At 46.9% G+C, this 17,010-nt stretch overlaps 1 protein-coding gene across 1 annotated transcript in view; it reads left to right on the top strand.

The window, feature by feature from the left end:
* Nucleotides 1-17,010, top strand: part of LOC134909676 (CD109 antigen-like) — a 303,785-nt gene that overhangs the window by 233,865 nt on the left and 52,910 nt on the right. Inside the window, exon 20 of the mRNA XM_063916819.1 lies at nucleotides 14,070-14,183. Coding sequence (XP_063772889.1) covers nucleotides 14,070-14,183 — 114 coding nt within the window. The remainder of the gene's footprint in view (nucleotides 1-14,069; nucleotides 14,184-17,010) is intronic.

A 17,010-nucleotide genomic window follows, 5' to 3' on the forward strand; every position in this document is an offset into this window, starting at 1 on the left:
TAGGAGGTGGAATGCACCTGTCTCAAGCGCAGTGGAGAATGATTTCAACGTTGTGCAAGGTTCTGATGCCCTTTGAACTTGCCACACGTGAAGTCAGTTCAGACACTGCCAGCCTGAGTCAGGTCATTCCCCTCATCAGGCTTTTGCAGAAGAAGCTGGAGACATTGAAGGAGGAGCTAACACGGAGCGATTCCGCTAGGCATGTGGGACTTGTGGATGGAGCCCTTAATTCGCTTAACAAGGATTCACGGGTGGTCAATCTGTTGAAATCAGAGCACTACATTTTGGCCACCGTGCTCGATCCTAGATTTAAAGCCTACCTTGGATCTCTCTTTCCGGCAGACACAAGTCTGCTGGGGTTGAAAGACCTGCTGGTGAGAAAATTGTCAAGTCAAGCGGAACGCGACCTGTCAACATCTCCTCCTTCACATTCTCCCGCAACTGGGGGTGCGAGGAAAAGGCTCAGAATTCCGAGCCCACCCGCTGGCGGTGATGCAGGGCAGTCTGGAGCGACTGCTGATGCTGACATCTGGTCCGGACTGAAGGACCTGACAACGATTACGGACATGTCGTCTACTGTCACTGCATATGATTCTCTCACCATTGAAAGAATGGTGGAGGATTATATGAGTGACCGCATCCAAGTAGGCACGTCACACAGTCCATACTTATACTGGCAGGAAAAAGAGGCAATTTGGAGGCCATTGCACAAACTGGCTTTATTCTACCTAAGTTGCCCTCCCACAAGTGTGTACTCCGAAAGAGTGTTTAGTGCCGCCGCTCACCTTGTCAGCAATCGGCGTACGAGGTTACATCCAGAAAATGTGGAGAAGATGATGTTCATTAAAATGAATTATAATCAATTCCTCCGCGGAGACATTGACCAGCAGCAATTGCCTCCACAAAGTACACAGGGAGCTGAGATGGTGGATTCCAGTGGGGACGAATTGATAATCTGTGAGGAGGGGGATGTACACGGTGATATATCGGAGGGTGATGATGAGGTGGACATCTTGCCTCTGTAGAGCCAGTTTGTGCAAGGAGAGATTAATTGCTTCTTTTTTGGGGGGGGTCCAAACCAACCCGTCATATCAGTCACAGTCGTGTGGCAGACCCTGTCACTGAAATGATGGGTTGGTTAAAGTGTGCATGTCCTGTTTTGTTTATACAACATAAGGGTGGGTGGGAGGGCCCAAGGACAATTCCATCTTGCACCTCTTTTTTCTTTTATTTTTCTTTGCGTCATGTGCTGTTTGGGGAGGGTTTTTTGGAAGGGACATCCTGCGTGACACTGCAGTGCCACTCCTAAATGGGCCCGGTGTTTGTGTCGGCCACTAGGGTCGCTAATCTTACTCACACAGTCAGCTACCTCATTGCGCCTCTTTTTTTCTTTGCGTCATGTGCTGATTGGGGAGGGTTTTTTGGAAGGGACATCCTGCGTGACACTGCAGTGCCACTCCTAAATGGGCCCGGTGTTTGTGTCGGCCACTAGGGTCGCTAATCTTACTCACACAGTCAGCTACCTCATTGCGCCTCTTTTTTTCTTTGCGTCATGTGCTGATTGGGGAGGGTTTTTTGGAAGGGACATCCTGCGTGACACTGCAGTGCCACTCCTAAATGGGCCCGGTGTTTGTGTCGGCCACTAGGGTCGCTAATCTTACTCACACAGTCAGCTACCTCATTGCGCCTCTTTTTTTCTTTGCGTCATGTGCTGATTGGGCAGGGTTTTTTGGAAGGGACATCCTGCGTGACACTGCAGTGCCACTCCTAAATGGGCCCGGTGTTTGTGTCGGCCACTAGGGTCGCTTATCTTACTCACACAGTCAGCTACCTCATTGCGCCTCTTTTTTTCTTTGCGTCATGTGCTGATTGGGGAGGGTTTTTTGGAAGGGACATCCTGCGTGACACTGCAGTGCCACTCCTAGATGGGCCAGGTGTTTGTGTCGGCCACTAGTGTCGCTTAGCTTAGTCATCCAGCGACCTTGGTGCAAATTTTAGGACTAAAAATAATATTGTGAGGTGTGAGGTATTCAGAATAGACTGAAAATGAGTGGAAATTATGGTTTTTGAGGTTAATAATAATATGGGATCAAAATGACCCCCAAATTCTATGATTTAAGCTGTTTTTTAGTGTTTTTTAAAAAAAACACCCGAATCCAAAACACACCCGAATCCGACAAAAAAAATTCGGTGAGGTTTTGCCAAAACGCGGTCGAACCCAAAACACGGCCGCGGAACCGAACCCAAAACCAAAACACAAAACCCGAAAAATTTCAGGCGCTCATCTCTACTTGGTGCGCCTAGCTACTTGTTACCGGAGCCGCGCCGTCAACCCCCTCACAGAAGCCAGAAGAAAGAAGCCGGGTGAGTATAAAGAAGATCAGAAGACTTCAGTGACGGCAGAAGACTTCAGTAATGAGGTACTGCGCAGCGGTCGCGCTGCGCGCCATGCTCTTGCACACACTTCAGACGCACTTGCAGGGCACAGGGGGGGCGCCCTGGGCAGCATGATTACTGGAGTACAATACTGGGCAAAATATATATATATTATAAGTGCCTATAAATATAAAAATTTTGAGCGGGACTACAGCGCGCCGGTGAGGGGGCGTGGCTTAGCCCTCACAGCTTACCAGCGCCATTTTCTCTTCACAGGCTGCAGAGACGCTGGCCCGGACCTCCACTCTCCTGCACAAGTAACAGGGAGCAAAACGGGGGGTGGGGGGGGGGGGGCACAGTAATTTGGTGCTATTAACCCTTTTATAATAACAGCGCAGACATCTGAGGCAGTGTATATTTGCTCTCAATACTGGAATAGGCGCTGGGGTGTGAGCTGGAAAACTCCCTCTGTGTTCCTCTAACAGCTTTCCTGTGGGTCTGTCCCCTCTAGCCAGTGTGTTTGTGCATGTCGGTACGTGTGTGTCGACATGTCTGAGGCTGAGTGCTCCTCCCCGGAGGAAGTTGCAGTGGGCGCAGATAAGGAGCTGGGAGGGACTCTGTCGGCACCGCCGACTGCTGATTGGGTGGATATGTTGAGTACATTGAATGCAAATGTGGCGTTATTGACTAAAAGACTGGATAAATCTGATTCTCAGACACAAACGTGGAGAAAATCCATGGAGGACGCCTTGTCTCAGGTACAGGCCCCCTCAGGGTCACAAAAGCGTTCATTTACCCAGATGGCGGATACTGATACCGACACGGACTCTGATTCCAGTGTAGACTATAGTGAGGCAAGTTTACATCCAAATTGGTTGAGTATTCAGTACATGATTGTGGCAATTAAAGATGTTTTACATATTTCTGATGTACCTACTGTTCCAGATACATGGGTTTGTTTGTACAAGGTAAAAAAGCCTGAGGTGATGTTTCCCCCCTCTCATGAGCTGAACGATCTTTGTGAAAAAGCTTGGAAATCTCCTGACAAAAGGTGGCAGATTCCCAAGAGAATTCTAATGGCATATCCTTTCCCCTCCGATGACAGGGAAAAGTGGGAGTCATCTCCCAATGTGGACAAGGCTCTATCACGACTGTCCAAGAAGGTGGCGCTTCCGTCTCCTGACACTGCTGCCCTTAAGGACCCTGCGGATCGTAAGCAGGAAACAACCTTAAAATCCATTTATGTCACTACGGGTGCACTGCTCAGACCTGCAGTGGCGTCGGCATGGGTGAGTAGTGCTATTGGTAAGTGGGCAGATAATTTGGCATCTGACATGGATACCCTGGATAGGGATAACATTCTTTTGACTCTCGGTTATATCAGGGACGCTGCAGCTTACGTAAAGGATACGGCGAGGGATATTGGCCTCTTGGGATCAAGGGCCAATGCCATGGCAGTCTCGGCCAGTAGAGCGCTGTGGATTCATCAATGGAATGCTGATGCCGACTCTAAGAAAGCTATGGAAGCTGGTGTCTATGGCTACAGCGGGTAAGTCATCCTTTCTTCCTTATGTTCCTGCACAACAGAAAAAGACACCCCATTATCAGATGCAGTCCTTTCGGCCTAATAAATACAAAAAAGGAAGAGGGTCGTTCTTCCTTACCTCTAAAGGTAGAGGTAGGGGAAAAAGATCGCCTGCTGTGCCAGGCTCCCAGGACCAGAAGTCCTCCCCGGCTTCTGCCAAGTCCGCCGCATGATGCTGGGGCTCCTCTACGGGAGTCCGTACCGGTGGGGGCGCATCTCCGACTCTTCAGTCAGGTCTGGTTTCACTCGGGCCTGGATCCTTGGGTGTTAGACATAGTGTCCCAAGGGTACAAACTGGAGTTTCGGGAGGTGCCCCCCCCACCGATTTTTCAAATCAGCCTTGCCAGTTTCTATCCCAGAAAGGAAAGTAGTGAGTGCTGCGATACAAAAGCTGTGTCAACAACGTGTCATTGTCACGGTACCCCCATCTCAACGGGGAGAAGGATTTTATTCGAGCCCCTTTGTCGTACCAAAGCCAGACGGCTCGGTCAGACCGATCCTGAACCTAAAATCCCTCAATTTGAAAACTTTCAAGTTCAAGATGGAATCTCTTCGAGCAGTGATCTCCAGTCTGGAAGGGGGGGATTTTATGGCGTCATTCGACATAAAAGATGCCTACTTATATGTCCCAATATATCCTCCACATCAAGCTTTCCTAAGGTTTGGTCTTTCCACGGCCCCGAGGGTCTTCACCAAAGTAATGGCGGAAATGATGGTACTCCCAGGGCCGTCTTTTCATATGGGCTCAATGGGCTCTTGCCCAAGGGCCCCAGGAGTCTAAGGGCCCTAGGCTGATAGCTGAGGGTCCCCTCTTTCCAGGGGTACCAGATTTTTGAAAATCAGCCCTGGGGAACTGGAGATATCTGACTTCGAAGCAGTGGTCCCCATCCAAGACTGTTAATTGCTCTTCCCAGCCAGATATCTCGGGTTCTGTCTGACTTAGTGTTTTCCTGAGGGTATTCTCCAAACTATGAGACTCCCCTCTTTCAGTGGACACTGGCAGCTTGTCTCTACTATGCCCAGAACCAGAGATATAAGCCTTCAAGCAGCTGGTCCCTGCTCCAGCTCCACACATCTGGTTTGCAGTTTTATAAATTTGCCGGTAGATTGCTCTGGCTCTTGAACTCTGATCCCCAAGTCCCCAGAACCTCCTGAAAGGTGGGACTCTCTAGTTTTTTATCGCATTAAAAGCTAAGAAATCTATTTCCAGGAACTGGAGATATCTGCAGTCAAGCAAGCTGACCTCCCACCGGAAATTTATGAATATTAAGCCCACTCCACTATCCACCCCTCCCCTGCATATTACACACTCCCTACCACTCTGGAAGTTATGTACTAGGGCCCCTTCATTCAGCCCAATGCCTCTTCTACAGTTTAGTGTTCTCCCTCCCACCCCATCTCCCACTGTCTGTGCAGTAAAGGAGAAATTAGCAGAAATTACTGCTCCAGGTCCTACATACGGAGCGGAAGACAGAACACCCCCTACTGCCCACTGGACAGCAAAGCTGCTGCTGATAGCACCATCCACCCCTACCGCTGGAGGATGGGTAGGGGGCCCCAGTGCATTGCTGTGCCCAGGGGACTACACTGCTGTTAAGACGGCCCTGGGTACTCCTACGCAAGCAGGGTGTCACAATTATCCCGTACTTGGACGATCTCCTGATAAAGGCGAGATCAAAGGAGCAGTTGCTAAGAAACGTGGCACTCTCCCTGACAGTTCTGCAACAACATGGTTGGATTCTAAATTTGCCAAAGTCGCAGTTGATTCCGACAACTCGGCTGTCTTTCTTGGGCATGATCCTGGACACAGAGCTGCAGAGAGTGTTTCTCCCAGCGGAAAAAGCTCTGGAAATCCAGACCATGGTCAAGGAGATTCTGAAACCGGCAAGAGTATCGATTCATAAATGCACTCGGGTGCTGGGGAAGATGGTTGCAGCTTACGAAGCCATTCCGTTTGGCAGGTTTCATGCCCGGGTATTTCAGTGGGACCTGTTTGACAAGTGGTCCGGGTCTCACCTGCACATGCACCGGAAAATAAGTCTATCTTCCAGGACCAGAATATCTCTCCTGTGGTGGCTTCAAAGTTCTCACCTCCTATAGGGACGCAGGCTCGGGATCCAGGATTGGGTCCTGGTGACCACGGATGCGAGTCTCCGAGGCTGGGGAGCAGTTATACAAGGAAATAATTTCCTGGGAAATTGGTCAAGCCGGGAAGCTTGTCTGCACATAAACGTTCTGGAATTAAGAGCCATCTACAACGGCCTTCTGCAAGCGGAACACTTTCTTCGAGGTCTACCTGTCCTGATTCAGTCGGACAACGTAACAGCGGTGGTGTACATAAACCGCCAGGGCGGAACAAAGAGCAGAGTGGCGATGGTGGAGGCCACAAAAGTTCTCAGATGGGCGGAAAAGCATGTAAGCACTCTGTCGGCAGTCTTCCTTCCAGGCGTGGACAACTAGGAAGCAGACTTCCTCAGCAGACACGATCTCCATCCAGGAGAGTGGGGTCTTCATCAAGAGGTGTTTGCAGAAGTGACAACTCGTTGGGGAATTCCTAAAATAGACATGATGGCGTCTCGCCTCAACAAGAAGCTTCAGAGATATTGTTCTAGGTCAAGGGACCCTCAAGCCAGTGCAGTGGATGCCCTGGTAACTCCGTGGGTGTTTCAGTCGGTATATGTGTTCCCTCCACTTCCACTCATTCCAAAAGTGTTGAGGATCATAAGAAGAACAAGGGTTCAGGCGGTACTCATCGTTCCAGATTGGCCACAGAGGGCCTGGTATCCGGATCATCAGGAATTGCTCATAGAAGATCCCTGGCCTCTTCCTCTCAGAGAGGATCTGTTACCGCAGGGGCCGTGCGTCTTCCAGGACTTACCGCGGTTGCGTTTGATGGCATGGAGGTTGAACGCCAAATCCTAGGTCGAAAGGGTATTCCCGGGGAAGACATCCCCACTCTCCTTAAGGCTAGAAAGGAGGTCATGGCAAAGCATTATCACCGTATTTGAAGAAAATATGTGTCTTGGTGTGAAGCCAAGAAGGCTCCTACGGAGGAGTTTCAGCTGGGTCGTTTCCTCCATTTTTTGCAGGCAGGCATGGATGCAGGCCTGAAATTAGGTTCCATTGAAGTGCAGATTTCGGCTTTATCTATTGTCTTTCAAAAAGAATTGGCCACCCTTTCAGAGGTTCAGACTTTCGTGAAGGGAGTGCAGCACATCCATCCTCCGTTTGTGCCACCCGTGGCACCGTGGGATCTTGACACAGTGTTGCAATTTCTTATGTCTCACTGGTTTGAACCTTTGCGAAAGGTTGAGTTAAAATTTCTCACTTGGAAAGTGGTCGTGCTTTTGGCCTTGGCGTCCGCAAGACGGATGTCGGAATTGGCGGCTTTGTCTCACAAGAGCCCCTATTTGATTTTGCATGTGGATAGAGCGGAATTGAGGACTCGTCAACAATTTCTGCCGAAGGTGGTTTCTTCGTTTCACATAAACCAACCTATTGTGGTGCCTGTGTCTATGGATGCCGTGGCTGTGTCAAAATCTCTCAATGTAGTGAGAGCTTTGAAAATTTATGTCGCCAGAACGGCTCAAATTAGGAAATCAGCGGCTCTGTTTGTCCTATATGCTCCCAACAAAATTGGGGCTCCTGCTTCCAAGCAGACTATTGCACGCTGGATCTGTAATACGATTCGGCATGCTCATTCTACGGCTGGATTGCCGTTGCTGAAGTCAGTGAAAGCCCATTCTACCAGGAAGGTGGGCTCATCTTGGGCGGCTGCCCGAGGAGTCTCGGCGCTTCAACTTTGCCGAGCAGCTATGTGGTCGGGTTCAAACACTTTTGCTAAGTTCTACAGGTTTGATACCCTGGCTGATGAGGACCTCATGTTTGCTCAATCGGTTCTGCAGAGTCGTCCGCACTCTCCCGCCCGGTCTGGAGCTTTGGTATAGACCCCATGGTCCTTTTGGAGTCCCCAGCATCCTCTAGGACGTAAGAGAAAATAGGATTTTAATACCTACCGGTAAATCCTTTTCTCCTAGTCTGTAGAGGATGCTGGGCGCCCGTCCCAGTGCAGACTGTTATTTGCAGTTGTATTGATAGTTATTGCTTCTGTTACACGAAGTTTGTGTATCGGTTATGTTCAGCTTGTTGCTGTTTTTAGCTCATGCTGTTAACTGGTATTGCTTAAAAGCCATGTTGTACGGTGTGTTCTGGTGTGAGCTGGTGTATTTCTCACCCATGGTTAACAAAAATCCTTTTCCTCGAAATGTCCGTCTCCCTGGGCACAGTTACTATAACTGAGGTCTGGAGGAGGGGCATAGAGGGAGGAGCCAGTTCACACCGATTCAAAGTCTTATAGTGTGCCCATGTCTCCTGCGGATCCCGTCGATACCCCATGGTCCTTTTGGAGTCCCCAGCATCCTCTACGGACTAGGAGAAAAGGATTTACCGGTAGGTATTAAAATCTTATTTTTAAAGTGGAAGATACAAGAAAAAAACATAGGTGGTCATTCCGAGTTGTTCGCTCGGTAATTTTCTTCGCATCGCAGTGATTTTCCGCTAATTGCGCATGCGCAATGTTCGCACTGCGACTGCGCCAAGTAAATTTGCTATGCATTTAGGAATTTTACTCACGACATTACGAGGTTTTTTCTTCGTTCTGGTGATCGTAATGTGATTGACAAGAAGTGGGTGTTTCTGGGCGGAAACTGGCAGTTTTATGGGTGTGTGTGAAAAAACGCTGCCGTTTCTGGGAAAAACGCGTGAGTGTCTGAAGAAACGGGGGAGTGTCTGGGCGAACGCTGGGAGTGTTTGTGACGTCAAACCAGGAACGAAACTGACTGAACTGATCGCAGTTGCCGAGTAAGTGTGGAGCTACTCAGAAACTGCTAAGAAGTGTCTATTCGCAATTCTGCTAATCTTTCGTTCGCAATTTTACTATGCTAAGATTCACTCCCAGTAGGCGGCGGCTTAGCGTGTGCAAAGCTGCTAAAAGCAGCTTGCGAGCGAACAACTCGGAATGAGGGCCATAATGTCATATCAAATCTAATGGTGACTGTCACACATAATTGTACATACATAAATACAAACATCTACCACCTCCAGTGTCCGGACCTTTCTTCATTGTGCTACCTTGGCCCGCCATCGCCTGTCCCGGGCCCAGCTTCTGTAACAGAGAAGAGAGGGCCCGGGCCTCCCATGCTGCCATTTGCCTACTTCAAAATGGTTCTGAGTTGATCGCAGCAGCAAGTTTGTTAGCAATTGGGCAAAACCATGTGCACTGAAGGGGGCAGATATAACATTTGCAGAGAGTGTTAGATTTGGATGGGTAATTTTGTTTCTGTGCAGGGTAAATACTGGCTGCTTTATTTTTACACTGCAATTTAGATTTTAGTTTGAACACACCCCACCCAAATCTAACTCTCTCTGCACATGTTATATTTGTCCCCCCTGCAGTGCACATGGTTTTGCCCAACTGCTAACAAAATTGCTGTTGCGATCAACTCAGAATTAGGCCCTATTTGTGAACAAGTTGCTGCTGGTTGCTACTGTTGTGAGTATACTTGTTATGACACTGGGGGTCATTCCGAGTTGATCGCTCGCTAGAAGTTTTTAGCAGCCGTGCAAACGCTATGCCGCCGCCCACTGGGGAGTGTATTTTAGCTTAGCAGAAGTGCGAACGCTTGTGCAGCCGAGCTCTGCAAAAACAATTTGTGCAGTTTCAGAGTAGTTCTGAACCTACTCAGCGCTTGCGATCACTTCAGTCTATTCGTGTCCGGATTTGACGTCATACCCCCGGCCAGCGAATGCCCAGCCACGCCTGCATTTTTTTAGACACGCCTGCGTTTTTGCAAACCCTCCATGAAAACGGTCAGTTGACACCTAGAAAGTAGAAACGCCCCCTTTCTGTCAATATTCTTGCGGCCGTCAGTGCGACTGAAAACCTGTGCACAACCACAACGGGCTTTGTACCCTGTAGTCTGTTATATTGTACAGCGTCCATTGCAGCAGCTATCAACTGACACCAATCGGGGAGGATGCGGACGGTTTGCCCTACAGGACCACCCTAGTTACAGCAGAGCCGGATTAAGGCTTCGGGGGGCCCGGGGTACTTAAAACAAGGGGGCCCTAAGGTCTAAGATTTATATATATATATATATATATATATATATACACACACACACAGCAGAAAAGCTTGGCACTCAGGACAAAACTGCAAAATGTAGGGTGCCTTCCCAAAGAAATTAATAATCACCAGTATGTTACGTATAAGAATGAGGCGACACTCCAGGGTAAGTCAAGAATCCTGTGTATTAATAATTCAGCATAAATCCAAACATGTCAACATTTCAAGGTCCGCAGACCTTTTCGTCAGGACGTACAGCAAAGTCACAACCAGACTTGAAGCTATTGTAGCTACTGGTAAGGTTACACACGCATATGAAATTGTGGTAGACCTGTGTATTTGAACTTGTTATCCAAATCCCTGAATCATAAGGTCACATACCTATTTGAACTTGCGTTCAGGCCTATGCGTTTGAACTTGTTATTCAAGCACTTAACCATAAGGCTTAATCTAACTTTCACCTGTGTACCCCACCGGTGTGTGGTTTTTTCAAGTATCCAGAATACGTAATTGCCATTTCATTGATGCACTAACAGTATTTATCAAGCACTAGAGACATACCCCTGATGAAGTCTTAGAGTAAGACGAAACGCGTCGGGTTACTTGTTCATAAACATCAAATCTCCGAATTGTCAAAGGAGAAGGAGGAATCTATCAAAGTTATTTCAACTGGTCCTCTGTACTATATGGTGTTATCTGCAAGAAGAGATACTATACCGTTTTGTATCATTGCTTTTATGTTGTAATAAATTTTACATGGAACATGTTAAATGTGGTTTTATGCTCACGAATTAGGAGTAAATATCTTAGGGAGACTGCTGTTTTTCCCCATTGAATATTGGGTGGAAAAACAACCCAAGTGTGCCCATTCCTCTACTGGCACATATTTGTATCTTTTTAGTCCCTCCTAACAAGGGACTTAGTGGAATTTGGCAGCCTTAACCCAATCCTTTCTCACTTTCTGTTTAATAGCGCGAAAGGGAGAGTATCTGTTTTGTATATATATATATATATATATATATATACCCATAACATTAACTTACATTTTAATAACAAAAAAAAGGTAATGCAGCCTGTCTTACTTTTACACTGCTGTTCTGATGGGAGACAGGCTGTGATGAGTGACAGACACACAGAGAACAGGAGGAGACCATGTTCCTCTCTCCTCCGCCAGTTATTACAATAACCTCCAGTCCATGGTAGCGGGTCCACTCGAGCGAGGCTCTGCATGCCCGGGATCCCGCCTCTTTCCTCCCCTGCAGCCTGCGCTCCAACCAGTCACGGGGTAGCGGTGAGGTTACTTTCGGTCAACCGCTGACCGCAAAGTTCCCACCATTGGCTACAATGGAGCGCATAGGCGCTACATTGTATCACTGCCGTGTGCTGCCTGACAGACACTACAGGAGCACACAGCCAATCAGGAGGGTGCCACGACGTGGCGCTCCCTGATTGGCAGAAGGGACCCTCTTTGACAGGAGTCAGGGGGGGTCCTGGCAGTCGGGGAAAGGGGTCCCATGTGTAAACATGGGGCCCCTTTCAGTGCGTGGTCGGGTTTCCGTTTTTTTGTTTTGCCAAGTACGTGGATTATACAAAGAATACAAGATTCCCTGGATTATGTGAGTATAATTTTATTCACAGGTACCCCAAGGATTCTACATGGAGAAGAGGACCGAGCCTCGTGGGAACAAAGGTAAGTATGTATGTATGGAGGTGTGCATGTATGTAATAAACTTATACTTTCACGGTGTGTGCGTCCTGTTTTTTTGGGGGGTATTTTTTTAGTAGTAGTACTACAGGTACCAGCGGGCCCGGTTTTCCACTGCATGCTGGTACTTGTGGTTCTCCAAGTACCAGCTTGCGGGGGAGGCTTGCTGGGACTTGTAGTACTGCTACTAAAAACAATATTCACATTTTTTCAAAAGGCTATCAGCCCCCCATCCGCCCTTGGATGGGGGGGACAGCCTCGGGCTTCACCCCTGGCCCTTGGGTGGCTGGAGGGGGGACCCCTTGATTTAAGGGGTTCCCACTCCTCCAGGGTACCCCGGCCAGGGGTGACTAGTTGGGTATGTAATGCCAGGGCCGCAGGGACCAGTATAAAAGTGTCCCCCGGCTGTGGCATTATGTACCTGGCTCGTGGAGCCCGGTGCTGGTTTCAAAAATACGGGGGACCCCTACGCTTTTTGTCCCCCGTATTTTTGGAACCAGGACCAGGCGCAGAGCCCGGTGCTGGTTGAAGAAATATGGGGGAACCCCTGTCATTTCCCCCCCCATATTTTTTCAACCAGGACTGGCTCAAAGAGCCCGAGGCTGGTTATGCTTAGGAGGGGGGACCCCACGCAATTTTTTTTTCTGTTTTTACACTAAACAGACCCTTTCCCATAGATAACCACGCACAGATCTCACTGATCCGTGCATGGTTATCCAAACTCGACTGGAAAAAGCAGGTCTATTTTTTTGCTGCTTTTTTTAACGATTCGAAAAAAAACAGACTCGCACTTGAGCACTCAGAAACTAACACCCAAATACGAATGAATAGTGAATGGCCGTATTGTATGAAATAACAGCCGCGTTTGACCGATGGTCTATTCATTCGTATTTCGGAACTTTGCAAATCAAACCATTACGAATAGTCCAAACACTGCCGAGATTGGTGCATAGTGAATTCCCGGATTGGGACTTAGAAAAAAAAACACAAATCGGACAAACTCGAATTCTTAGTAAATATTGGCCATAGTGTCAATCCACTCCATATTAAACATATGGTGGAATTTATCTTTAAATAGCTTCAAAGTGGGAGGAGTTGCCTCAATCCATGTCTGCAGTATGGCTTTACGGGCGGCTGCACTAATGATGATCAACAAGCATTTGCACCCTTTCTCTATGCGCTGCCAATCCGGCATCATACCAAATATTGCCCATTTATCTGTGAGAGGGATATAGTTCACCAAATTGTCAAGAGCGAATTGTCTTATTTTTAACCAAAAGATTCTCAGCAAGGGGCACTTCCAAAAATAATGGTACATGTCTCCTGTGTCAAAGTGACATCTGGGGCAGGTAGCTGAGGGTATCAACCCTGCTAAATGTTGCCTATGAGGCGAAAAATAAGCCTTATGATAGATGTTCAAAAACATCTCCTGATATTGCATCGCCGGGATTATTTTTCTCGACCATTGGATCGTTTTAGAAAGTAGTTTCAAATCTGTGTTTAGGAGGGAGATCCGCCTGTAGGAGTCTATTAACAAAGGATCCTTATCTGGCTTTAGAATAAGGGAGGTGTAGGCGTCTGTGAATGAAGGAAAGTTAGGTTTGTCTTTTAACACTGTGTTAAACAGGTCTAGTAAAGCAGGCAATACTGTAGTTCAGTTTCCAGCATCTTATAGTACATGCCAGAAAATCCGTCAGGACCAGGAGATTTATAGGATAATAACATTTCTTAACTTGTCTTCTGTTATATGTCCGGATAATCTGTCTCTCTGATCCTGAGTTAATTGAGGCAATTAAGCTAAGGATAGTGGATGATCCTGCTATTCTTTTAGTATTGGTATACCATGATACAGGGTTGTATAGTAGCTATGAAAATGTCGCCGTATGTCTTGAGTATTAACACATGTAGTACTAGTAGTGGGATCTCTAATAGCCGTGATGAAGGAGCGTTTTCTATAGGGTTTGGACATAAGGGCCAACAGCCTTCCAGACTTGTTACCCCACTTATAATACAATTGCTTAGAAGAATCCAATCTGGATTTAGCCTGCGCAATCAAGAATGATTCAAGAGTTTTTCTGCTCTGTAGGTATAGTTCCATAGTGGGTAATTTGGTATAGTCAAAAAGCCTGTGCAACTGACTCTTGCAAGTTTTTATAGTACCTTCTCACTAAATTATTTAAAATTCACTTATTCAATTATGTTTATTATGTCATATAAGCTATGTCCTGTAATTATGTCATATATAATTTTTGTTTTAAAAAATGCATTTTTTTCTTCAGATATCGGTTGTTAAACCTTTGATTATTACATTCAACACGCCATTTTCACTAACACGAGGTGAAGAGTTTATTCTAGAAGTTATTGTATTCAATTCCTTAAAAGAAAACTTACAGGTATGTTTTAATTAATCTTGTAACATTAGTCTCCTGTTAATATTAATGTTTACGTTTTCAGTGGGTATTGTCTGTGTGGATATAGCATAAATGTACAGACTGTGAAAATGAGTGGGTAGTGGATACTATATTCACTGACTGTAGTAGAGTATCCCCAACATCTTGGACCAGCCATTCTTCTAGTGCAGTATGTGTATTTACTAGTTGAGCTGGCTGAATCTTTCCTGAGTGCTAAGTTTGGCTCAGGACTGTTGGGTAGCTGGCAGAGCAGTGCTGCAGGATTCTGGACTCAGCTTAGGACGCACAACTATACACTTTCATTTATTGGTCACAGGAATACAGAAGGAACAGGTATCTTACAGGAATAAGCAGGATCTTGATGATAATTGTGCTTATTGGCTTAGATAAAATATAATATATATTAGCTCTTATTAGGGGCGGGTCCAGAAGAAAATGATGGGGGCGGGCAACATGATAGGGAAAGAAGGGGGGGGGGGGTAGCAGTGTCGGGTACCTTTGGCACGTGCTTCTAGAAAAAGGGTGTGGCCCTGCTACAAAAGGTGTGGCCTCACAGGACAGGGAGAGAGTGACTGGTAGTTGGTGACATGGAGAGAGTTGTTATGCAATTTACATAGGGTACTAGTACTTCTTTAATTCTTTTTAAACACATCTCTAAGAATGTTTTTGCCAGAGTAAGGACATCTTTCTGTCTACTAAAGGGTTACAACAAGCAATAGCTGATCCTGTCAGACAGAACATTCACTGTTTCTTTATGGAAAGCTTCCCAATGCAACACAAAAGTATGGGGTTGCCTATTTGAGATGCCATATAGCTTTATAATATGTTTGCAAAACAGTATTTTCCTGTAATGGGCAAAACCATGTGCAGTGCAGGTGGGGCAGATATAACATGTACGAGAGATTTAGATTTGGGTGGGTTGTTTTGTTTCTGTGCAGGCTCAATACTGGCTGCTTTATTTTTACACTGCAATTTAGATTTCAGTTTTAACACACCCCACCCAAATCTAACTCTCTGCACATGTTATATCTGCCCCAGGTGCAGTGCCCATGGTTTTGCCCATTAGAGTAAAATATTGTTTGGAATCAACCTTGAATTAGGCCCAAAATCTCCTATATCAGGTTTCATGGATAACTTTTCTGTCAGCCTTTAGTTTTCGGTGGCTACAGATGTATCCTTTTATACACTGAGGATCTTTATTGCATATGGTACGAGGCACCTGGTGCAATGGAGACACTTGATGATGAGTAGCATACCGTACTCCTCTATATTTTGTGACTTAGGGGGTTATTCAGAGATGAACGCAGATGGCTCTATACGCTGCCAGATCTGCATTTATCTCTGCACATGCTGGGGGCCGCCCAGCAAAGCATGTGTGATGCTGCCACCCGATGTGCCCGCCATCTAATTGCAGATGCATCGGGACTAAGGTTGACTCCTGGCAGCACAGCCTGGCTGCATTGTCAGGTAGTCAGCGGCCATTTTTTTACCAGAGTGAAAGCGGTCCGTTCACCCCGCCCCCCCCCCCCCCCCCAACGCCGAGTCACCACCCACAAACACCCACCGCTATCAATCACATTGCGGTTGCATCCATCAGGGATGCGACTGCAATGTGAGTGTCTGTGCAACCGCTGTGTGGCCGCTGCACATGCACTGCTTGCCGCCATCGGAAAACTGTGCTGCGGGCCGCATCAGCAGCTGGGTCTGAATGTCCCTCGTAGTCGCATTGCAGACACAGCAAACACCTATTCACAGTGTGCTAGAGATGCTAGGCAGGAATTGGTATACATATACAAAGAAGCATATGATGCGCAGTGAAACTTGGTGTGAGGAAAAGCCACAGCTACTTGTATCAGAGCCCTTTCTGCGCAGAATCAGACTCGGTCACACACAGATGTGTAAATGTAGCAAGCCCCAGTGGTCAGTGTACGCTAGCAATTTAGTTTTGGCACTACTATTTGTTTTAATCATGCAGACAAGATGCACATTTTGAGTCAAAAAGACATTTGACTCAGCCAAGCCTCAGGACCTAGTGTGTCGAGAGGGACTGTTTAGTGCAACTTTATATTTGAAAATGCTCCATGTCAAACCTAACTGAATGCATACCTTCCAACTGTCCCGATTTTCGCGGGACAGTCTAATTTTTTGGGGGACTGTCCCGCTGTCCCACCTGCGAGCTGCAGTGTCCCGCGGTGGGGGGGCAGTTGGGAGGCTCTGTCACTCGCTGCCCTGCTTAGCAGAGCAGCGGTGACAGAAGAAATTGTCATAGTTTGGTGTTTTTTAAATATATTAAGCCTTAAAAACTGAATAGTACAGTGGGTTTACTGGAAGAAAACTGCATATAATTCTTAGACTAGAGTGATGAGAAGACAGTGATAGATCAGAACTTCCCTTAAAGAACTGAGGGGTAGATTTATTAAACCTGGTGAAGTGATAAATTGCATGGTGATAATTTACCAGCCAATCAGCTCCTAACTACCATGTCACAGGCTGGGTTTGAAAAATGACAGTTAGGAGCTGACTGGCTGGTGCTTTATCACCTTTCACTTTATCACTTCACCAGGCTTAATAAATCTGCCCCTGAGCAACATAGAGAACAGTACGAACAAAAAGGACTAGAAGTAGCGGTGACAAGAGGTTGGAGGTGGGTACAAAGTACCTACACCTTTCCAGTGGTTCAGGCCCTTAAAGAACTGAGCAACATAGAGAACAGTACGAACAAAAAGGACTAGAAGTAGGGGTGACAAGAGGTTGGAGGTGGGTACAAAGTACCTACACCTTTCCAGTGGTTCAGGCCAGATAAGGAGTC

This window comes from Pseudophryne corroboree, chromosome 4 (genome assembly GCF_028390025.1).
Source record: "Pseudophryne corroboree isolate aPseCor3 chromosome 4, aPseCor3.hap2, whole genome shotgun sequence".
Lineage (NCBI taxonomy): Eukaryota > Metazoa > Chordata > Amphibia > Anura > Myobatrachidae > Pseudophryne > Pseudophryne corroboree.